This window comes from Rana temporaria, chromosome 5 (assembly GCF_905171775.1).
Source record: "Rana temporaria chromosome 5, aRanTem1.1, whole genome shotgun sequence".
Lineage (NCBI taxonomy): Eukaryota > Metazoa > Chordata > Amphibia > Anura > Ranidae > Rana > Rana temporaria.
The window spans coordinates 205,342,123-205,366,108 of NC_053493.1; the positions used below are offsets into that span (position 1 = coordinate 205,342,123).

General features: G+C 44.7%; 1 protein-coding gene across 1 annotated transcript in view; it reads left to right on the forward strand.

Moving 5' to 3' along the window:
• Positions 1 to 23,986, forward strand: part of LOC120940565 (dynein heavy chain 5, axonemal-like) — a 445,728-nt gene that overhangs the window by 87,096 nt on the left and 334,646 nt on the right. Inside the window, exons 16-20 of the mRNA XM_040353506.1 lie at positions 4,083 to 4,178; positions 9,520 to 9,693; positions 9,839 to 9,928; positions 12,749 to 12,904; positions 16,115 to 16,254. Coding sequence (XP_040209440.1) covers positions 4,083 to 4,178; positions 9,520 to 9,693; positions 9,839 to 9,928; positions 12,749 to 12,904; positions 16,115 to 16,254 — 656 coding nt within the window. The remainder of the gene's footprint in view (positions 1 to 4,082; positions 4,179 to 9,519; positions 9,694 to 9,838; positions 9,929 to 12,748; positions 12,905 to 16,114; positions 16,255 to 23,986) is intronic.

Genomic DNA, 23,986 nt, shown 5'->3' on the forward strand with positions numbered 1-23,986 from the left:
ACAGATATGCCTTTTGGGCTTAGTAGAGGAATTGGCCCCCAGGGTGGCAGAGAGAACTCTGATTGGACTCCTGTTATTCTATGCCAGGAAAATGATCACTCTCTGCTGGAAGAAACGTGCCCCACCGTCCATACTGCTATGGAAATCACATGTCAATAAGGTACTGCCACTCTATAAAGGAACCTACCAAAATAGAGGATGCCCCAAAAAGTATGATAGAGTGTGGGCCAAATGGCTAGCAGAGGCAACCGGAGACTGACTGAGCTTGTACTTGTGTTTTCCTTGTTTTTTTTTCTCTCGTTTTGTTTTTTCTTTCGGTATTGGAATCACTGCTATGGGTTTGCTGGATATACTTTGCTGTCCCTTGGGCCTCGACTGAAGAATTTGATACTTGGACATTTTAATTGAGCGATAGCCACTACTGCACTAGATTGTTTGTTTGTATGTCCCTTCATGTAAACGTGCTGCAGCTGTATGTTACTAATGATGGAAACAGCCTATGGCCTGCTGGTACTGACTCCTGCGTGGGTATAGTCCCAATGCTGTGGCAGGTTTACTGATGTGGTTTGTTTGTATGTTTTATACTCAATAAAAAGATTTAAAAAAAAAAAAAAATGATACTCCTCCCCAAGATACTCTATCTGGTATGGCATGCTCCCCTGTATATAACTCAAAAATTCTTCAGGATAATTGAATCTATTCTTAATTCATTTATATGGGGTCACAACAGACACAAATTATCTTGGAGGTTTCTGAAGAACCCTGTGACATTGGGTGGAGTCGCTTTCCCAGATTTCCAGGATTACTACCTTGCCTCCCAATTGTCCCATTTTTATCATTTTGATAAAACGGAGCGATTGAGGTACCAGCTATTGCTCTGTGAGCACCCTGACGATCCCGCCACTCTCCGCTCCAGTCAGTCCTCAGAGCCCCTTTGACAGGACGTCCCCTTCAACACAAAGCAGGCATGCTGACACACCACCGGAGGGTATGGCAGACAGTACTGCAGAAACTTGGGACCCCACAGGTCCACTCCCATACCCCCCTTTGGTTCAACACACGGCTCCCGGAATTATTGACTGTTCCGGACCCTGCGGTGTGGATACGCTATGGGATCCTGTATATACATCATATCATGACCGCTACGGGGCTTAAAACATTCCAAAAGCTAAAAGATGAATTTTCCCTCCCAATTGCCTTCTTTTTAGATACTTGCAACTCCGACACGCTGTACTAACCCAGTTCACTGGCTCCAACCCATCTCTGGTGGTTCCCTCCATAGTAGACATAGTCACAGATACTGCACCATCCAAACAGATCTCCACCTTATACTCCGCCATCCGTCTCCCTAGTACAACAGCTTTGGCCTATGCTGCCAAGACTAGGTGGGAGGTAGACGTTGGACTAGTTGAGGATGAGGATTGGGATGAAATTTTGGAGGACGTGAAAAAAGTCTCCCCCAAACTGTCAGACCGTCTCACACAGTTGTACATTATACACAAGACATACCTGACCCCTCAGAGGATAGCGCGTTTCAAACCCATGTACAATCCAGGGTGCCGCCTCTGCGACCACACCCCAGCCTCCTTCTATCATCTTATATGGTCCTGCCCAGTTATCCAAGCATACTGAATGCAAGTAATACGGTTCCTACACGACGAGATGGGCTCTCCTGCCACTCTAGACCCAAAGATGTGCCTGCTCGGTCTGCTGCCGGAACTTGACGCTAACAAACATCTGCGTACCTTTCTACACGAGACGCTTTTCTTGGCGAGAAAGGTGGTGGCCCGTGTTTGGATGCAGGCCCTGCCCCCCACAGTTCAGTGCTGGAAAAAAGAGGTCAATGACGCCCTTCCATACAAGAAGCTGATCTATGTCCATAGAGGATGTCCGCTTAAGTATGAGAAGGTCTGGGGCAGATGGTTGACGGATGGTGAAACGTGCGTGGTGTGTTATTTTCCCTCACCCCCCCTCCTCTTCCCTCTTTGTACCCCTCTTCTTAGGGTGTGCTGGACCCCCCCCTGCTGTGATTATATGTTTGTGTCACTCAGATAATCCAATGAGTTTATGTATTACCTTTGTTTTGGCCACAATGGCTTATGTCGATTTATTTACCATGCATATGCTTTTACAATAAAATCGGTTTTTCCAATAAAAAAGAAAAAAAAAAGAAAACAGTAACAGAAAAGATAACACTGTTATAACTCCTCTGTAAACAGTAGGCTGAATCCACATTAGACTGCACTCTATATGCATGGCAGCAATGAAATGTAAGACTCCCTAAAGAGCAGGGCTCGAGTCCTGCGGGAACGCATGGGAACGGCATCCCTGCACTTTTTTCACAGCAGGAACGCCGTTCCCTTTGCAGGACTCGAGCAGAGAATAGGAGGGAATGCAGTGGGTACTAAGTGGGGGGTGGGGGGTTTGTCAGGCCGGTGCTCCCCCTGCCCTTCAGCGGAGACTGCAGGCAGGTTTAGGCAGCGGGCGGGTTTAGGCAGCGGAGCAGCAGGCGTCCGTCCGTCCGTCCCCCCCACTGAATAGTCAGAGAGGCTGAGCGGGCGGGTTCAGAGACATCGGTCGGGATTAGGCAGTGGCGCACAATTCCAGAAGACTCACGGAGAGAGGAACCTGAGGTAGTGACTGCGGGGGTGCGAGCCGCACTGGAGTGACACCCGTGAACCATCAGATCCTGCCCTGCTCTCTGTGGTCGCGGCTCTGATCAGTTTTGGTACAAGCAGAGTGAAGCGGCCCGCCTCCCCCTCCTCCTGTATGTCTACACAGGGGACCCGACCAGTCCCCGATGTATGTCTGTGCATGTCCAGATCATCTGAGGTACAGGTACATTATGGTACTGATTGGGGGGGGATCTGTACTGAATGGGGGTAATCTGTACTGAATGGGGGTGATCTGTACTGAATGGGGGAAGGGATCTGTACTGAATGGGGGAAGGGATCTGTACTGAATGGGGGAAGGGATCTGTACTGAATGGGGGAAGGGATCTGTACTGAATGGGGGAAGGGATCTGTACTGAATGGGGGAAGGAATCTGTACTGAATGGGGGAAAGGAATCTGTACTGAATGGGGGAAGGAATCTGTACTGAATGGGGGAAAGGAATCTGTACTGAATGGGGGAAAGAAATCTGTACTGAATGGGGGAAAGGAATCTGTACTGAATGGGGGAAAGGAATCTGTACTGAATGGGGGAAAGGAATCTGTACTGAATGGGGGAAAGGAATCTGTACTGAATGGGGGAAAGGAATCTGTACTGAATGGGGGAAGGAATCTGTACTGAATGGGGGAAGGAATCTGTACTGAATGGGGGAAGGAATCTGTACTGAATGGGGGAAGGAATCTGTACTGAATGGGGGAAGGGAATCTGTACTGAATGGGGGGGGGGGGGGATCTGTGCTGAATGGGGGGGGGGATCTGTGCTGAATGGGGGGGTCTGTACTGAAGGAGGGGTGGGGATTTTTACTGAATGGGGGGGGGGAATCTGTACTGTGGGGGGGGGGGGAATCTGTACTGGTAAGTAAGTTTGCAGAGGCTACAAATCTAACCTACCTAAGGCAGTGTTGTATCACAGTGGCTTAGCTGTGTTAACTGTCTGACGTTTTTAATGGTATTCAGCAATGAGGGGGCTAATGTACTTCCACTGATGCATTGGTGACCACTTGATCTCTTTCTGCTTGTTATCTGCCCCTGTTGGATGGAGACGAGGTTGTGTTAACCTATTAAGTCTGTTGGGAGCGCAGAGAACACTGCAGCACAGTGTACTAAATCTCTCTGTCTGTAGCCAAAGACCTGGCTACACAAGTATTACCAATTAACTTCCTGCAGCCGCCTAACACCATCCTACATATTCGCTTTGTACAATTTTTTACTCCTCCTCCATATGTTTGCGGATAGATAGGAAGTGCGAGAGGATAATATGGCACCAAGCTTGCTTACCCATAGGTCAAAATCTTTGCTTCTGTAGCAGTATGTCTGGCTCCAGGTGGTGGGAATGTCACTTAACTACTATACAACCCTACAAATATACACTGTGTGTGTGTGTAAGATGACATTTTTATCTTTATTTTCAGTTCGATAAAGACTATGTTGAATTCAAGAATCAAATAGAAGGTCTTTACCAATCACTTCAAGCATTTGTGGATTCTTGGTTTGAAAAACCTTTGACTGTAAGTATACTATTTATTAGTGTATACATAACAAGGAATACTCTTTAATAAAATACAGCACGTTTATCAAAACTCTCTAATTATGTGCAGTTGCTAATCGGTGCCTTCTTTTATTTCTAATGCAATTTAAAGAATACGGTTATATTCTGGATACATTTTTTTGCAATAAATTTAGGAACATATCTACAGGTGTCTAAAAAGTGCCCCCTTATCATGTTTAAGTTCTGTGACAGATATGAGGTTGAATTTCATCAGTAAAATATGCTCTCAGTTGTGAAACAATGATTTAGCCGCATAATCTCGTAAAACTAAAACTGTCACTTCGGTCACAAAACAAACCCAAAGAATAACGCTGACATTTTTCTACAGTGCAGCGTTTACCATGTAGGGGAGCGTGAGTGTACATTCCGGCAATGCATCAATGTTTCAATGCCTCACACTTCTGGAACGCCTTTTTTTTCAACAGTACTCCGTTGCAAACATATACACTCTTTTTGTAGTGCAATATCAGTCACGTAAGACAATTTTTTTACAGCCACACAGGGTTCCTTACTCAAAACATTCCTTTGGCCATTGTCTTGAGGGAAGGACCCTGTGCACCCTTCTGTAATCAAAGTGGAGTGCAGTCCTCATCCTCTGATTTGTGTCACATAGTGACACTTCATTCACGTCACTGCACAGCAGCATGGTGTATTGTAGTGATGTGCATTGACACATGGTGCCATCCAGTGCGGTGTGGAAAAATGCATGTTGCATTTTTCCCACACTGCAATGTACCACACATCACACCAGAATTGGGGTGTGAATGGGGCTCATAAAAAAACAATAGTTTTTTTTTTCATACATCATGGGACACAGTCAGGCTAAGCTCTGGGCACTGGACCCTGTGGAGTGGAAATCCTGGACACTTCAGCTCGAAGGCATTTCCTGCAGGGTGCTATACAGGTCCAAGGGAGTGGACCCTAAAACTGAAAGGGTACCTAGTCCCTGAAGGTCCCGTGTGACTGGAACCTACGGTGAAGGGTGAAGATTGGGCCCTTAGTTTCTAAGAGGCCCTGCGCCTGGATGGGTAAGTGAAACCCCTTTATTATAATATTGTGGGGTGTCCCAATAATTGTAACAATCAGTCAAGCTTGGTGTGCGGTGACCTTACGGGGGAGTTTGGGCTAACTGTGGGTGTTTGCAAAATGTACCTTCTGCTTGTGTCTAGCTGTTTTTTACTTGCTTGTATGATGGCGCACAACCGTACACATTTTTTCACTTGGTTCACCATGGTGTACAGGCGTTCGCAAGTGCGCCACTGTATATTCAGTTGTTTGTTTGGTGGCCATGGCACGTGCACAGTAGTCTTTTATTTCTGGCTCACGGAGGCTTGCGTCATATGCAAATACAGCTACGTCCTTCCGCTGTAACCGCGCACGTGCGTGCGCACGCACGCATAGAACATCCCAGCGCACACTCTGCTTATTTAAGCTGGGTAAGCCAAGCAATGTGGGACACCGAGCAGGCTCTGAACAAACACATGCAGTAGTTTATTTCTTCTTACTTGGGTCACGTGAGTCACCAGGTATTGCTTGGAAGGATAAAGGTGCTTGGCAGGATTGTTGCATAGGGGCTTGATGAGCCCTAATAAAGGGTCTCCCTTCAAAAAGGGGTGTTGTCACACACACCCAAAAGTACTCTTTGTGGCTATCATGTCTTCCAAAAAGAGCACTGGGACAAACACTACAGGGAAGGGCACACCTATGTCATCAGTAGTTTCTGATGAACCTAGTCGTATCCCTAGTGCTGTATCTCCTGAAATACCAGAGACTTCTGGGCAATCTGAGCCGCTGCGCCTATCTTGCATTGTGCCCACAGTCAAAGCTGTTGCTTCACCCATTATATCGAAAGATGAACTGTCCTCAGCCCTAGCCGGGTTAGAGCACAGGATTGCTAATATGATCACCAACATCCCGCATGGTAGAAGGAAGCGTGACAGATCTCCCTCCCTCGAGAATGGGGAAGAGCCTAGAGCCTCAGGACTTGATGGACTGCCCGGCAGATGAGTCTCATTCCGAGCAGTCTGGACAAGAGGACATCAAACAGATGTCTGCCTCTCAGTCACAGAGGCTTCTTGTCCAGACCTTGACCAAAAGCCTCCATCGATATAAAAGACGCGTATTTAGACATACCTATTTTTCAGCCTCACCAGAGGTTTCTGCGATTTGCAGTAGAGGAACGTCAATTTCAGTTTGTGGCTCTACCCTTCTGACTGGTGACAGCCCCCCGGGTATTTACAAAGGTCCTAGCACCAGTACTGAGCCTTTTAAGAGCCCAAGGGATTCTGGTGCTCAGGGAACCTGGACAACCTCCTGCTCAGAGATCACTCAGTACAGGCTCTAGAACAGAGCATAATACACACAGTACAATATTTTAAAGAGCTTAGGCTGGATCATAAATGCTGAAAAGTCAAACTTGAGACCAGTTCGGAATATAAAGTATCAAGGTTTGTTCCTAGACACAGTCCAAGCAAGAGTATTCTTGCCACCAGTAAGGACCTGCACCATAAAGACTCAGGTACAGCAGATAAGGGGCAACAGACAACCCTCCATTCGGCTCTGTATGAGCCTTCTAGGGAGGATGGTATACTTTTTCGAGGCAGTGCCCTATGCCCAGTTCCACTCCAGGCCATTACAACAAAGCATTTTGTTGGCTTGGAACAGGGGAAGGAAAGCCCTGGATTATCCAATGTGCTTATCCCCTCGGGCATCTTTAAGCCTAAATTGGTGGCTCCAAGATCAGAACCTGCGAAAGGGAAAATCCTTTCTCCCAGTAACCTGCAAAGTACTGACTACAGACACCAGTCTCTGTCTAGGGTGCAACCCTAGATGGGCTCTCAGGGGCGATGGTCAGGAACAGAACAGATCCTGTCCATACACTCCTGGACGCTGAAACTTCAGGACTATCCTATCAGAGTCCAGTCTGACAATGCCACTACTGTTGCATATATAAACCACCAAGGTGGTACCAGAAGTCGTTCAGCTCTAAAGGAGGTGAACTATATTCTTGCCTGGGCAGAAAGATATGTGCCAATGATATCGACAGTCCATATCCCGGGAGTAGAGAACTGGAAGGCAGATTATCTCAGCCGCCAGCAGATCTGCCCGGGGGAATGGTCCCTACACCCAATGCCAGCATTGGGGATGGCCAGAAGTCGACCTACTGGCATCCAGATTCAACAATAAACTACAACAATTTGTCTCTTGGACAAGAGATCCTCTGGCACTTAGAGCAGATGCTCTGATAGTTCCATGGAGCCAGTACTCCCTGGCTTATGTCCTTTCCTCCGATCCCTCTCCTTCCACTTTTGTTGCACAGGATTCAGAGAGAGAGGGTTCCAGTCATTCTGGTAGCACCAGCGTGGCCCAGAAGGCCCTAGTTCCCAGAGATTGTCAGACTGACAAAGGACAGCCCATGGACTCTTCCACAGCGCCCCGACCTACTGTCTCAAGGTCCTATATTCCACTCTAATTTACAGTCTCTAAAATTTGATGGCATGTCTATTGAAGCCAGGGTGTTAAAGGACCAGGCATCTCAGGACCTGTGATATCTACCCTAGTCAAAAGCTGTCACTAGAAAAATCTATCAAAGTCTGGAAGATTTATATTGCTTGGTGTGAAGCCAAAAGATGGCATCCACAAAAATACGCGATTGGGAGAATTCTCTTTTCTACAGTCTGCTGTAGAAGTCAAACTGGCTTTGAGTACAATCGGAGGTCAAGTTTCGGCCCGATCAGTATTCTTTCAAAGGCCTTTAGCCTCCCATTCACTGATCCAAACCTTTATGCAGGGGGCAACTGTCTTGCTTCCCCCTATTAGGTCACCAACGTGTACTTGGGACTTTAACTTGGTACTGTCTGTATTACAGAAACAACCAGTTGAACCTATTACGGAACCATATTTGATCCTTCACCATGACAGGGTCGTTTTTCGACCCATTCCATCCTTTTTGATAAGTGGTGTCAGCCTTTTATTTTAAAATGGGACATTATTTTGCCTTTTTTCTTTCTTTCCGCCTCGTTCGGCAGAAGAGAGATGACTGCATTCTTTGGACGTTGTCCAGGCAGTCAAGGTTTATTTGTCTAGATCTGCGGAGATCCGAGGATCAGAATTATTTTTTTTTTTGTTTTACCAAAGGGACCCAATAAGGAGCAAGCGGCTTCCAAATCTTTCTTTCAAAATCTTTTTGGATCCATCAATTGGTCATTCAGGCCTATGGTCTGAAACCTAAAGCTCCCCCTTTCGGGTGAGACCTCCTTCTACCAGGGGTATAGGAACCTCCTGGGCTTTTCATCATCCGATATTTGTGGCTCAGATTTGCAAGGCTGCTACCTGGTCTTCAGTGCATACGTTCACAAAATTTGATCAAGTGGGTGTTCGGGCAGCCAAGGATTCGGCTTTCGGCCTGAGTATACTGCAGGCTGCCGTATAAAGTTCTGGTGGTTATTATTATTTGGCAGGGTGTGACCCTCCCCTCAAGGCTATTGCTCTGGGATGTCCCAGCAGGTAATGAATATTAGCCTGACTCTGTGTCCCATGATGTACTCGAAGAAAAGGATTTTACAGTCAAGTATGATGAAAAAAATCATATTTTTCTATGTGCAACAAGCCCTTACCGTCTCTAAATGCCTTTTTAACACCACTTGGCTAGGTTTGCATTACTAATTTGCCCTTGTAGACATGTGACAAACATGAAAATATTACTCTACCACTCTGTTTCGACCCCTTTCACACTGAGATGGTTTTAGCGCTAGAAATAGCACCTGTAAAGTGCTTGAAAAACAGCCTCCCATTTATTTCAGTGTGACTTTTTGCACAGGGTGGTGTGCTTGCGGTAAATTGGGTAAAGTCCTGTAAGCAGCATCTTTGGGGCATTTTGGGAGCACTGTATTTAATGCTCCCAAAATGCCCTGCCCATTGAAATGAATGGGCAGCACTTTCAAATTGACTGAAAAGCAATTCGGAAGCGCTGCAACACGGGCGTTTTTACCCTGCTAGCGGCCGAAAAGAGGTTGCCAAAGCAGCGCTGACACGGCCGTGGCTCCAGTGTGCAAGGGGTCTTAAGATTTTATGTTAAAATATTTTTACCTCCTATGTTTGTTGGGTGGCTGACTGGTAACAAGTCAGAGCCTACAGATGGAAACAAAACAACCAGTTGTTTCTAGCACCTTATTTAAGTATAAATGATCACAGGACTTTTCAAAATTTCTTCTTCTTTTATTTTTGAATGATATCTAGAAATACTCTAAAACTTACAAGCTTTTCAAATTAAATGGTAATTTTGTTCTCTTTCTAATTAGACTGAGCAGATGGTAAATCTGCTGCTTAAGTTTGAGCGAATTGGAAAGAACCATCTTGACTTTGGGGAAAAGTATATGGTAGTACTGCAGAGATACAGTCGAGACTTGGATATGGTGCGAAAACTTTACCAGAAGCATAAAGACAGCCCTCCAACACTTCGAAATGTACCCCCGGTGAGTACACACAATGCCTAAGTACAATACTAATATTTAAGAATTTTGCATGGCTTAATACAAGTTTATAATTTAGCATCATATTCTTTTAATTGTTTCAAGATATGGAAGATTAATTTATTTTTATTTTTAATCTTGTCTGTAGATAACAGGGAAAATTATGTGGGCTCGGCAACTGTACAGAAAAATTGACCAACCGATGAGGTTTCTTAAAACAAAAATGGAGCTTTTGCAGGTTTGTCTACTCTTTATTGGTACATCGGCACATGGACTTTAGATGTCACAGCAGAACTGTACATTATTTACAGTCTAAGTTTCCCTAGACTTTGTGTTTTTGATGTAAAGCCTGGTTTTGTATCATTCTAAACCACCAAAAGTTGGTGTTTTTTTCCCCTGAAATTAATTTAAGTAATATGATTATGTTATTTTGCTGTGGTTTATGGGATCTAACCTTAAAGAAAAAAAATAACTGGCTATATGAACGGACCCAAATATTAGTCATGTATTGCTGCAATTTGCTGACCAAAATTGAGGCCACAATACAGATATAAACAGTCAAGAAGGGGTTGCCTATAGCAGGGCTCAAAATGTCAAGTCCTGCGCTACTAGCCAGGCCTTAAGGGTTACTCGCCACCAGTTGACCCAACCAATCCCTACCCTGCACCACCCCTAATCCTGCCCCTAAACACGCCCTCAAATTATCTCATGAAATGACACACATGTTTTATGCCAAATTAAGTTACAAACTTTATCAGTGCAGCCATACCTGTGCCCACCATTGCAGCCTCTGCCCACTGTGCCTACCATTGCAGCCTCTGCCCACTGTGCCTACCATTGCAGCCTCTGCTCACTGTGCCTACCATTGCAGCCTCTGCCCACTGTGCCTACCATTGCAGCCTCTGCCCACTGTGCCTACTATTGCAGCCTCTGCCCACTGTGCCTACCATTGCAGCCTCTGCCCACTGTGCCTACCATTGCAGCCTCTGCCCACTGTGCCCACCATTGCAGCCTCTGCCCAACATTGCAGCCTCTGCCCACTGTGCCCACCTTTGCAGCCTCTGCCCACTGTGCCCACCTTTGCAGCCTCTGCCCACTGTGCCCACCTTTGCAGCCTCTGCCCACTGTGCCCACCTTTGCAGCCTCTGCCCACTGTGCCCACCTTTGCAGCCTCTGCCCACTGTGCCCACCTTTGCAGCCTCTGCCCACTGTGCCCACCTTTGCAGCCTCTGCCCACCTTTGCTGCCTCTGCCCACCATTGCAGCCTCTGCCCACTGTGCCCACCATAGTAGCCTCTGCCCACCATAGCAGCCTTTACAAACTTTGTAGCCTCTGCTCACCTGTGCAGAGGATGGCCCCACGGGAAGAAGAGCTGGGAGTGGGGGGGAGCACGGGTACCGCCGGCATGCAGGGATTGATTGGGAGCCGTTCTGCCATCGAGAAGAGAAAAGCTGCAGGATTACACACCTTTAAGACCCACACACATCACACTTTGTGCTTCTTTTTCTTTCGACTTTATTGAAATGTCAAAATACATTTCATAAATTTTTATGCACCACAGATCAGTTGCGGTGCATAAAAACAGTATGCATTTTGCACCACACTGCTCAGCACGCAGGGGCGCTGTTGCAGTGTGAACAATTGTTTTCTTTTGCCCTTGCAGAGACCTGTGTTTTGCCAGTGCAGAAATCACAGACCCCCTTTTACATCAGTGTCGCCCCCTTACATCACATCCCTCCTGCCTCATCACAAACCCCTACAATCACAGACCACCCCATCACAGACTAAACCCCCCCACAATCACAGACTAAACCCCCCACAATCACAGACCACCCCATCACAGACTGAACCCCCCCCCATAATCACAGATCCCCCCATCACAGACTGATCACCCCAAATCACAGACCCCCCCCCATCGCAGACTGACTCCCCCCATCACAGTTCTCTCTCAATATCAAACCCAAGCCCTGTCCTGCACTGCACAGCACACCCCCTCCACACAGAAAACCTACCTTATTCTCACAGGACATGAAGCGTGGCTGCTCTGGACAATGGGCGGGACCCATTAAAAGTGAGTGATTTATTGCTGGGACCGGCCCCCTGCCTAGCAACCAATCACACACTTTTCAACTTAAAAAGTCCTGCCCATTGTCCAGCGCGGTCGTGCTTCATGTTGTTTGTATGCTTAAGACAGACAGGCAGTGTGGGGAGGGGGGAGTGCAGAGAAGGCACAGACCTGCCGCGCCGGCGACAGAGACACACAGGCGAGGCTGCGGTCCGGGTAGAATGGCCAGTGGGGCCGGAAACCGGACCGCGGGCCGCCATTTAGTGACGCCCCACATAGCTGATACCCCACTGTTACAGCTTACTTTACACAGCCCCGCCTCCTGACCCTGTGCCTGTATCAGATTGACAGAATGCCAGTCCAATGCTGGGACGTGTTCTGTCTGTATGATACAGGCACGGGGTCAGGAGGCGGGGCTGTGTGTAACCGCGAGGGGAGTGGAGGGAGCCGCATTGTAAAGTAAGCTGTAACAGCGGGTTATCAGCTATGTAATCCAGCGGCTTTTCTCTTCCCCAGGGTGATTGATGGGAGAACGGCTCCCCATCAATCCCCGCATGCCGGCGGTACCCGCACCCCCCCACTCCCAGCTCCTCGCCAGAAACTATTTTGCACTCGCAAAATGCGAGTGGGCGAGGGGAAATTTTGAGGCCTGGCCTATAGGCTCTACTCACTAAACTGCAATGACTATTTGTTGATATAATTATTATGATATATCTTATTGCTAAATAGCATGAGCACAGGGTTAGTACCTGTGAATAATGAGGAAGGAATGGGGAGCAGGTTTTTAATCAAGCAGGGGTTGTATAGCCTGACACCCCAGTATTTAAACCACTATTGCTCAGGAAGTGGGCAATAATTGCTTGTTAGCTGTATTTATTTGTTTTATTTACAACTTCTGCTTTTTCAGTTTGCTTATCAAGTACCAATATCGTGTGCACATAGTAAACTACAACTTTAACCATATACCATAAATTATCTATTTTACTTCTATAGGGACAAGAAATGAAAAAGATCATCAGAAGCTACAACAAAATGGCTTCCGTCCTTGTTGAGTTTGAGCTATTGTACTACAGAGGATGGTGTAAATGTGCAGAACTGGCCAAAACTGGTCTGCATGCATCCTTGCTGGTCAGGCACCCAGAAACAAAGGTATTATCCAATTTTTATAATATATATCAAAGTAACATAATTCCATAAGCAGTTTTTTTTTCTCTTGATAAAGGAACATCGTAGAAGTATGATTTTTTTTTTTTAAAAGGGACTTTGCCTTAAACCAAGGCTACTTGTAAATTTAACTGTGCTAGGTGGTAACTAACCTAGCTGATTTGAAGTCTTTGTAATCATTTGGGTTTTCTCCTAAGCCTGGTTTAGCTGGGTTCCCCCCTTCTGTCATTAGGTGGCACCGTTGCCTTTGCAATTAGTATGATGAGCTACAGTGAAGCTAGTTATGAATATGCATGTAGCGCCCTGCTACTTTCATAGCTGGCGCTGCCTTAAATTTAGAGGGTGGTCAGAGATTTCATTACCTCTGGCTGTATTGTTTTACCAAATATGGGCCTCTGTTCCAGCCATGTCTGTACTGTAAGTAATCACTATTGCTGTCCGGGGTGTTGGTACCACCCCAGGCCAAGGGTGGCGGCAGTCGAGTCAGGGCGTATTGGGTGTTTTTCTTCGGCAGCCAATCAGTGGGGGTTGATCGCTTCGCTGTGCATGCTGGGGGAGAGTACTTAAGGGACAGACGTCATTGGTTCATGGTCGTCGACCGCTGGTCTGTTGTCCCACCACCCCCCGTGTGTGGCCCTCATGGCCGGGGGTGCGTGTGTGTTCAAGTGTTCCTGGCTCCGGGACCACGTTGGCCTGGGGGTTATGTTCTACTAAATAGGCCTGGTAGTCAGACTGGGTCTACAATCGCAGAGTGGTCCTGTGCTGTCCGTCCTGAGGGAGGAAGCCACCCAATGAAGAACCTGTCTTGGAGAGCACCGAGCACGAGGCTGGTATCTCAGGAGAGGCCTTCATCAAAGGACGCACCATTACTTGGGGGCTGAATGATGGTCGCCTGTCAGTTCTGAGTCCACAAGTTTATTCAAGAGAGATCCGGGTGCTTAATTCTGTGTTGAGAAGGATTCTGGACCGAATACATCTCCGCCTTTGGGAAAGTCTGTGGCAGAGACTTTGCTAAAGTTTCCATGTGACATTCTGGCTACTAGGCTGGTGAGAGAGGCCTATCCAGGTGCACTATACCCACTCTGGCTAGGGTGGCGACAACATTTCTATTACTGGAAGCAGGATTGTTTCCGAACAAAGTTATGCACCTGAACCTACTACTCTTTCTACCTCTTCAACTACTACTTTTAAATATTTTACCCCATTGGGTAATAAAGCACAGAAAGACACCTAAAGTGTGCACATTGCAGTTCTTCTCAACTCTCATCGTATACCCTAGACGGCGAAGGAATATAGGTAACATGCCACCCAAAACTAACCAGCAGCCCCTTCGGGGGTAGTGCTACATGCATATTTCTCTCAGCCAATCAGTAGGAGATTCATTGCCACTGAGCATGCTTGGAGAGAGTATATATATGGAGGAAGTCAGGTGATCTGCAACCTCCCACCCAGGCCTTGGCCTGGAGTGGATGTGCGAGAAACAGCGGAGTTGGATGAGGCCTGGAGTCTAAGGCTTGGTCATGTGCTTGAGGCTTGATCGGAGAGAGCAAGTTTATTGCCTGGAGGCACAAGGGAGGCTCTGCCAGAGGGAGCCTTGTTGTTTGGAGGCATGAGGAAAGGAATGAAGTTCTGAGATGTAGTACCAGAGGTTACTCCTCCACAAGCCGGGCACTGTGGAGAGGCTGGGAAAGCATCAAGAGGGACTCATCCAAGGAGATAGCGGTTTCTACATAGATACAGAATATTGGGTGCAGGCCTAAGGCCCTTGTTCTGTATTGCTGTCTACCTGGCTGTTTTTGGAGTCTGCTAATCTGTCTGCCTACTGTCCTAAGGGGGTCCTGTGCCCTAACCCTCTCTTCCTGCATTTTTTGTTGTTGTGAGCAATAAACTCACCTTGTTCATTTTAAATGTGACTGGCGCCCATCTTTTCTGCAACTATACACACCCACCATTTTTAGGAACCAGCACTGAAATGCCAGCCCTCACTGATACTGGGGGTCAGGGGACGCTACACAAGCTGTTTGTTCAGATCTGTCCCCATACAAGTCTATATAATTGCAAAAGCAGCTTAGAGTAAAGCCTCGTACACACGGTCTGATTTTCCGATGGAAATTGTGTGATGACAGACTGTTGGCCTAAAATCCGACAGTTTGTACGCTCCATCAGACAATTGTCAGACTTTCCGCCGACAAATGTTGGATGGCAGGGTTATAAATTTTCTGCGGACAACGGTCTGTTGTCAGATTTTCAGATCGTGTGTACAAAAGTCCAAAGTACAAACACACATGTTTGGAATCAATGCTCACCAAACACGACATTAGCAGAAGGTGCCCAAAGGGTGGCGCTCAAGAGCTTAAAATGTCACGTAGTACGTCACTACGTTCGTGTTTGTTGGCCAACAATTATGTGCCGTTTGTATGCAAGACAAGTTCATGGCCAACGCCCTTCGGACAAAAGTCTGATGTTTTGTCTGTGGAAAATCTGATCGTGTGTACGAGGCTTAAGTCAAAAAGAGGTTGAATGCACCTGTCAAGGAATCACAGAAGCATCTGAAACTGATGTCAAAAGCAAAATGCACAGGCCCTATATCTACTGTAATTTTATGTTCCCAATGCCATCGACCGTTTATAAATTTCAGCAAGCTAATGGCTTACTTTTTTTATTTGCACTAACCTCCAAACTTTTAAGATGTGTCCCCTTTTTCAAGGTCAACGCAGTACTCTAGGACCTTAAAGAAGGGGGTACACTTCGAAAGCTTGTCTTGAAATTGTAGATGAGCAAATAAAAAAAGTATCAGACAGTACTTAAATTTTTCTTGTTGCAAGTGCACTAATACTGCTACGGCATGCTAATAGAAAACCCCTGCTTTTGTTTCCCCCTTGATGCGGAATAGCAAGGTTTATGTGCTATTTTCCATCGCAAAAAAAAAAAAGTTGTTTTGGATAAAAATCTGCTGAAACAAATATAAAATGGTGAAACACAATACCAATACCTATAAGTTTTCCCAGTTATTACGGTACTGTATTTACAGCTATTTTTGAGCTCTGGAACATAGAAACCTTACAACTGCATATGCCATGTAAAAATGTTTTCCTTTTTTTCTATTAATCGGTTTGTGTTGTTTTTTTTTTTTTTTTTAATATACTATGTGTATGTATGTATGTATTCTGTCTAAAGTGATTGTTTTATATGTAGGAGTTATTCGTTAATTTGGATCCATCAATCCTAGAAGTGCTTTATGAAACAAAGTACTTGCATAAAATGGGTTTTGATGTGCCAGATGTCATACACAGCATTGCCACTAGAGAGCAGCAAATTAAAGTCCAACAAATTAAGTAAGTACTTGTACATTTATTATTATTTTTCTAACTTTTTAACACTTTATCTTACTTATAACATGTTATACTAAAATACAAGCTTGTGTGGACCACATCATTTATGATTTATGTTTGATTGTTACTATTAGGCTAATAGTAGTCATGACGATATGAAATGTTACATAATGCATACTGTATGTAACAGATGCTCCCCTAGAGATTTCCTAAAATGCAAGAGAAGAAGCAAAATAAATATAAAGTCATCTATTTAAACATTCCACAGTTTGTCATTTCAAATTTTATGCATTTTACAGTTAAAAACTGCAGTGTCAAAAGGCCCCCCCCAAAAAAGCAAAGGCACAGAACCACATCTAGTAGTCAGCAAAATAAAACTGCCTGTTGGTGATTTCTAAGTAGATGACAATACACAGTCTACTGGAGGAGGCATTTTCTGAACGAATGTAATTAACACATGCCAGGGATTTTCATGAATATTTATGGTATATTGCAGTTTCTAGAGGGGAAACATATATTTTTGACTTTAGACTTATATTAGATTTAAAGCGGGGTAAAGTATCTGTATGAATATTAAACAGAGATACTTATATACACAAACCTCCTTTGACAGATCACAAAGATGTCTAAACATTTCTAGCACACTGCACTATGAAGACTCTACTTAGTAAATCTTAACAATGAACCAGTTTCTTATTTGCTCCCATTGTTAAATATCTCGTATACGTGTTTTTCTATATATATATCTTCAGCCCCAGGCCAATTCTGATACTTCTCAAATACTATACTATACTAGAAAATTACTTGGCAATTATTTATTTATTTTTTAAGCAGGGGTCCTAGAGAATAAAATGATGGGTATTGCAATTTTTTATGTCACACTGTATTTCCGCAGTGATTTTTCAAACTAAATTTTTTTGTGAACAAAGTGAATTTTAATGCGCAAAAACACATGATAATACCCAATTCTTTGGGAAAATATAAAACACGATACACTGAGTAAATAGATACCCAACATGTCACACTTTAAAATTGCTTGTGGAATGGTACCAAAGTACGGTACTTAAAAATCTCCATAGGCAATGATTTACAATCCTTTTCAGGGTACCAGTTTAGTGATGCACAGACAATTTGGTGCTAGAACTATTTCTCTTGCTATAACATTCATGGCAATATACCTCACCATTTACATATGTGTTTGTGACATACGTATGCATTTGCCTTTGTGCGTGGGGGTGAAAGGGGTGCTTTAAATTTTTTTATTACAAGGGATGAACAACATAGCATGGGCAGTGGCTGGTACTATTTACAGATATCTATTAGACCCCAGATCTGTCCTCTGCTCTTAAATGCATCAGATCAGACCAAGATCAGTTTTATGCAATGCTTTCACAGACTGGTACATTAGCCAAGACCAGAAGTGACAAAATATTAGTCACTTCTGATTTTCTTGGACCATAGAGATGATCAGGGATTTTCCAGTCCTAAATAATTTCTATGGCCAGCCAGCGGAGGAAGGTGGTAGTGGGGGGGGGGGGGGGGGTTGTTATGGGGGCTTCCACTAGGATTGATTTTATATTCTAGCCCATCGCCAGCTGAACAGAAAGATACTGGGATGATGCCTGTAGCCATAGGCGTGCGCACAGGGTGTGCCAGGTGTGCCCAGGAACACCCTAATCACCCTGTGCAGAACAGATTCCCCCTACTGATCTGGCTCCCCCTCTTTCCCCCCACAGCACTTCTGGCTTCCCTCCTCTCCCACCGGTTGTTGCTGTGGATGCTATAGGATGAGTAGGGGAAGGGGCCAGTAAATATGCCATTTACCGGCCCCTTCCCTTTCTGAATGAAGATCGTGAGTGATCGGTAGAGTGTGTTTGAGCTTTGGGGTGCACACCCTAATGCCAAAGGCTGCGCACACCTATGCCTGTAGCTGCTGGCATTATCCGAGTATAACTCCTTCAACCAGGCGACATATGGGTTAAAAAAACTGTTGATCCTGCCAGAAATCTTAAAGGAGTTGTGAAGTTTCAATGCATATGCATTAAGGTGAAAAATCTTCTGAGCTTACGAAGTTAGCCAGCGCCCCCCTTTTTCTTGCCAGAACCCTAAGGTACCAGCGACGAGAACGAGCCCAGCGGGCCCTCATTGGACAGACAGCCTTTGGCTCCTGCTGTCAATCAAATCTATTGACACGGGAGCCAGGGGGCAGGTAAGTATAACATGTTTGTTATAAAAAAAAAAAAAAATCTTTCCAATCACTTTAAATTATGCCTTGCCTCTGCTGACTCTTATCAGGTAGCATTGTTTCCAGTTCTCCATGTGGACTACAGAACACCTACCTTGGAGAGGACAGTATTATAGTATTAATGCCTGAGGTTCACAGACGCTGTGTAAAGAGCTTATTTGAGAGGTTCTGTACATTGTGATTGCTGTGATTTGTCACAGAGATACAGATCACAGCTGTAAACACTATAGTGTTTACATATGTGAGCCCTCCTCTTGTACTCACAACCAAAAAAATTGGAGAAAAGATTAACTAAAGAATGATTAAAGTGCTCTTAAACCTCTGACATGAAAAGCATATCCCTCTATAGTGTGTACTTGTCTCAACTAACCACTTTAAGACCGGGCCTATTTTCCAAACTTGTTTACAAGTTAAAATCATTTTTTTTTCCCCCAGTCTTCCAGGTAAGCCCTTGAGAGATGGAGCTCCTCCTCACACAAAGGAAACACTTTGCCTTTAATTTTCTTTAAGAGGCGGTCCCTGATCAGTCTTAGGTCCTCTGGCAACATGTCTCCTCCGGATGGAGGAAACACTGAGGGGCTCCATCTCCCAAGGGCTAAGTTGGGGCAGGGGTCTCAGACTACAGCAAGGAGGATGTTTTGGGAGCTTCTGGTGCTGGGGTGAGTGCATCCTTACCGTTTTTATTGGTGGAGGAGCTCGGGTTACAGACCACAGGCAACCCTCCTTTGTGCAGTGGCGGGAGGTGTCCTGGATCCATCCCCTCTCTGAGCCGTGGAGAGAGGTGGCGATGCAGCGTCCCCTTGGCAAGCTGGGGGGGGGGGGGGATATGCGCAGAGGACCTGGTCCATTCCCTTAAAGGCGCAGGGAGGAAGGATGGCCACGCTGGTGTTGCTACACGTAGACGCAGCTGCAGGATGCATGTAGGCACCAGTGGGTGACCTTTGTATCCGTTGTAGTGGGACAGCAGCTAGATGGTGATGGTGTACTAGCAAGCTGGGGCTTACCAGGGGGGTTACTAGTGTCACTGGGTGCACACTTCCAGAAAGCGGTGTGCAAAGTGTTCTACCAAAATACCATTGGAATACACAGAACCGCTATGCCAAATTTGCATTGACAGACTGGTCAGATGCAGTTTATGCAAAAAATGTTGGATCCGTGAGGGATGATATGGCTACCACCTTCTAAGGGTCTCAAATTAATTGCAGAGGTTAAACCTCCAACAATTCCTTCTAGAAGTTCCTCTCCCATAGCCCCACCTAGATCCTAAGTCACCTCATGGTCGCAGGAGACGGTGAGGGAGCGGGCAGCAGCGCAGTTAGCGTTATGGCCACCGACAGCTCAGACTCAGAGCAGGAAGATGGGAGAGAGGTCCTCTCCTGTGAACAGGAACATAACCCACTTGTCAAGATTTAAGGAGCTGTGTCCGTCCATGGACGATAAGAGAAAATAGGATTTTTTTGTACTGTAAAATCCTTTTCTCTGTCGTCCATGGACGGACACAGCTCCTTAAATCTTGACAAGTGGGTTATGTTCCTGTTCACTGGAGAGGACCTCTCCTGTGAACAGGAACATAACCCACTTGTAAAGATTTCACCACTTAAGGACAGCCTAACGCCGATATACGTTGGCACAATGGCAGGCCGGGCACAGGCACGTACAGGTACTGGCGGCGCGCTCACGACCCTGTCCGAAGTTCTGTGACCGTGCCTGCGGGACCCACGGACCCGATCGCCGCTGGTGTCCCGCGATCGGTCACAGGAGCTGAAGAACGGGTAGAGGTGAGTGTAGACACACCTTCCCCATTCTTCTCTGTGGCAGTGTCACTGATAGTCTGTTCCCTGTTATAGAGAGTGACTTCACACGTCCCTCCACGCCCCCCTACAGTAATAATTACTCTCTCTTAGGGCACACTTAACCCCTTAGCGCACCCTAGTGGTTAACCCCTTCACTGCCATTGTTATTTTCACTGTAATCAGTGCATTTTTATAGCACTTTTCGCTGTGAAAATGACTGGTCCCAAAAATGTGTCAAAAGTGTCCGATGTGTCCGCCATAATGTCGCAGTCACGAAAAAAATCGATGATCGCCGCCATTACTAGTAAAAAAAAAATATTAATAAAAATGCCATAAAACTATCCCCTATTTTGTAAACGCTATAACTTTAGCGCAAACCAATCAATAAACGCTTATTGCGATTTTTTTACCAAAAATTTGTAGAAGAATACGTATTGGCCTAAACTGAGGAAAAAAAAGTTTTTTTTATATATTTTTTGGGGATATTTATTATAGCAAAAAGTAAAAATATTGAATTTTTTTCAAAATTGTCGCTCTATTTTGGTTTATAGTGCAAAAAAATGAAAAAACCGCAGAGGTGATCAAATACCACCAAAAGAAAGCTCTATTTGTGGGAAAAAAAGGATGCCAATTTTGTTTGGGAGCCACGTCGCACGACCGTGCAATTGTCAGTTAAAGCGACGCAGTGCTGAATCGCAAAAAATGGGCAGGTCCTTTACCTGCATAATGGTCCGGGTCTTAAGTGGTTAAGGAGCTGTGTCTGTCCATAGACGATAAGAGAAAGAAGGGTTTTTTTGTTTGTATGTTTTTTTGCCCATTCTCCAAGTGGTTGACAGCAGCACTGGGTTTCATATACTATTTCTCATAGATATCACTGTGTCGCTATACCATGTTGCAGCGCTATTAGGGGGATGTGTGTATTTTTTCTGTTGAAAATCAGGAAGCAACTGAAAACGTTTAAAACAAGTAAATATGATATACCTTCCTACCTATGTCCTAATCCTAGCAGCATAAGGATTAAAAATAGTACATTTTTTGACTGAGAGAGGGGAAGGTCTGTTTTAACCACTTACAGACCGCCCACAGTCGTTGTACGTCGCTACTTTGAAGAGGAATATCGTTGTTAAGGTAGCAGCTAGCTACCATAACCCTGGTACCCTCTTCAAGAGCGGGCGGTCCTTTTTCAGATACGCAGCAAGATCACTTTTTCTTATTGAATTTTAGTCTAAATATGAGTCTTTTTGACCCCAGATCTCAGATTTAAGAGGACCTGTCATGCTTTTTTCTATTACAAGGCATGGTTACATTCCTTATAATAGGAATAAAAGTAACCCATTTTTTTTTTTTTAAAGTGTCAGAATAAAAAATAAGATTTTTTTTTTTTTTTAAACGACCCGTCCCGACAAGCTCACGCGCAGAAGTGAATGCATACATGAGCAGCTAAAATGTTTTTAACTTGTTAACACCAAATCTCAGAAAGAGGCTCGGCCCTTAAGTGGTTAAGGTAAACTGAATGAATCCATACCTCCCAACATTTTAGGATGGGAGCGAGGGACACCTATTAGAAACAGTATGTAGGCAGAGGACACCCCCCCTGCCACTTCCCCCATGAAGATTAAGATTAGTTACATTTTTTATACCACTACTGGCTTGTAAAATTTACAAATGCAGCATTTTAGAAATTGGATGAAAGGTTTAGGATTGTGAAAAACTTTTTGATGGATAAATAGTGCATTTTATATACAACTATATAAATCAGACCAAAATGAGGGACAAATGAGGAGGAAAGAGGGACTTTGTTCCAAATCAGGGACAGTTAGGAGCTATGTGAATCAGTTGCCTTTGGAACAGTTGTTGTGATTACTGTACTGTATTAGTAGCTCACGTTGCTTGGAATCGCACTTTAAATATATGCTAAAACTGTAGGTTTTAGCCAACCGCGCCTGACCATAGTGTTGTACTACAAATGGAAAGAACACATAAGCCACTTACTTTTGCCGTTTACATGCATCTGGTAATCATCAGGGGAAATGAAGCAGTTTTGTTGCCTGCTGTTTAAATGTACAACTTTTGGCCATCTTCGAAGACAGTCTTTATATTGTTTCTAATGCTACACAATGGCATCCTGGGTGAATTTCCATATGTCTGGTTGAACAATCATGCCTTTTTGGAGTTGGGTATCTGACGATTACATATGGCTAAAATCATCTTTATTTTATGATTAGGTTTTTACCGATCGTTTCACAGGGAAAAATGGTCTTATGTTGTTAATAAATACAAGAGTGTCATGTCCACATTTAGCTAGGGGCTCACAGTTGGCTTTTAGCAGTTTCTTCTCCATCACATTATTTTCCCAGAAAGCTAAGGCGAGTACCTGAGCACATTACTTTTCTGTAGTGTGATGGATTTGCTGTACAAACTTTTGCTTAGCTGAGGTAGAGAAAATGTATCTGCTGCTTTGTTTTCTGTTCACTTTGTTATCAGTGAGGACAGAAAATCCTCTATGTAAGTACTGTTGTGCGCTTACACCTCTGAGCTGTCTCACGCCATATTTTCTAAAGACACAAATATGAAAGCACCTTTTTCTTGACGGTTCTCCCCCCTTTCCTCAGGTGCTACTGGATAAAAAAAACTTGTATTCTAATTGTGATAGTAATATTATTTTGCAGGTGACAGGACAGCGTGGCATATCTACAGTATATATTTCTTGTCTTTATACCATGAAAGCATAACATGGCACATAACATGACAAGGCTAATGCCCTGTACACACCATCGGGCTTCAGCCCGGCCAAACTCGCATCGGAATTCCATCGGAGGAAAAGAGAACATGTTCTCTATGTAATCTCTGATGGAATTCATCGGAATTTCTCTGATGGGGCATACACAGTCTGTCTGACTTTTTTTCCATCGGAAATTCTGATCGTGTGTATGATCGTGCTATCCGTGATCAGTGCTAAGGGTTAGCCAAAAGTGTATTAAAAAAAAAAAAAATAGACAGGAGAGAGTTTTAGTTGCACTGGATGGGGTTAAAGAGGAACTGTAGTCTGCTCACATAACTTGTAATAAAAACATCTTTGCCATTCTGAAGCTTCCCTCCAACTACTTTGCATATTATTTTATATATACTGTGATTCTGTACTTAACAAATATGCTGCAGAAATCTCCTCCCACTAAGTCAGGCTGCATCCATTTTAACTCTGGGCAGCTGAAGCTGCTGCCTGTTCACTTCCTAGATTTACACAGAGGCACACCTTTGGCTCTACAGCTCCCATTGGCCCTCTTATGACTCATTCCCCCTCCCTTCCTGGCAAACTCTTACAAAAGTGAAATAGCTGTACATGATGTCATAAGCCTAGGCTAATGACGAGACAAAAACCAGAAGTGGGCTGTATAAGGTATTTACTAGCAGAAAAAAAAAGTTTTACTATCTAAAGTTAAAACAACAAGGGCAGAAGATTTATTGGATGGAAAGTTGAAAAAATGACTGAACGTCCGCTTTAAGGTCTACTTCACAACAATACATGTACCAGAAGCAATAATAGCATGTCCTTGGACACTTTACTGCCAAACAAAAAACTGGTGATCCACAATTTGAAACAATCATTTTTTTTTTTTGCAATACAGCACAAATGTTTAGATTACGGTGTCCCATATTATCCAGTTTGCTTTACTTGCTCACATCTGATGAAACATTT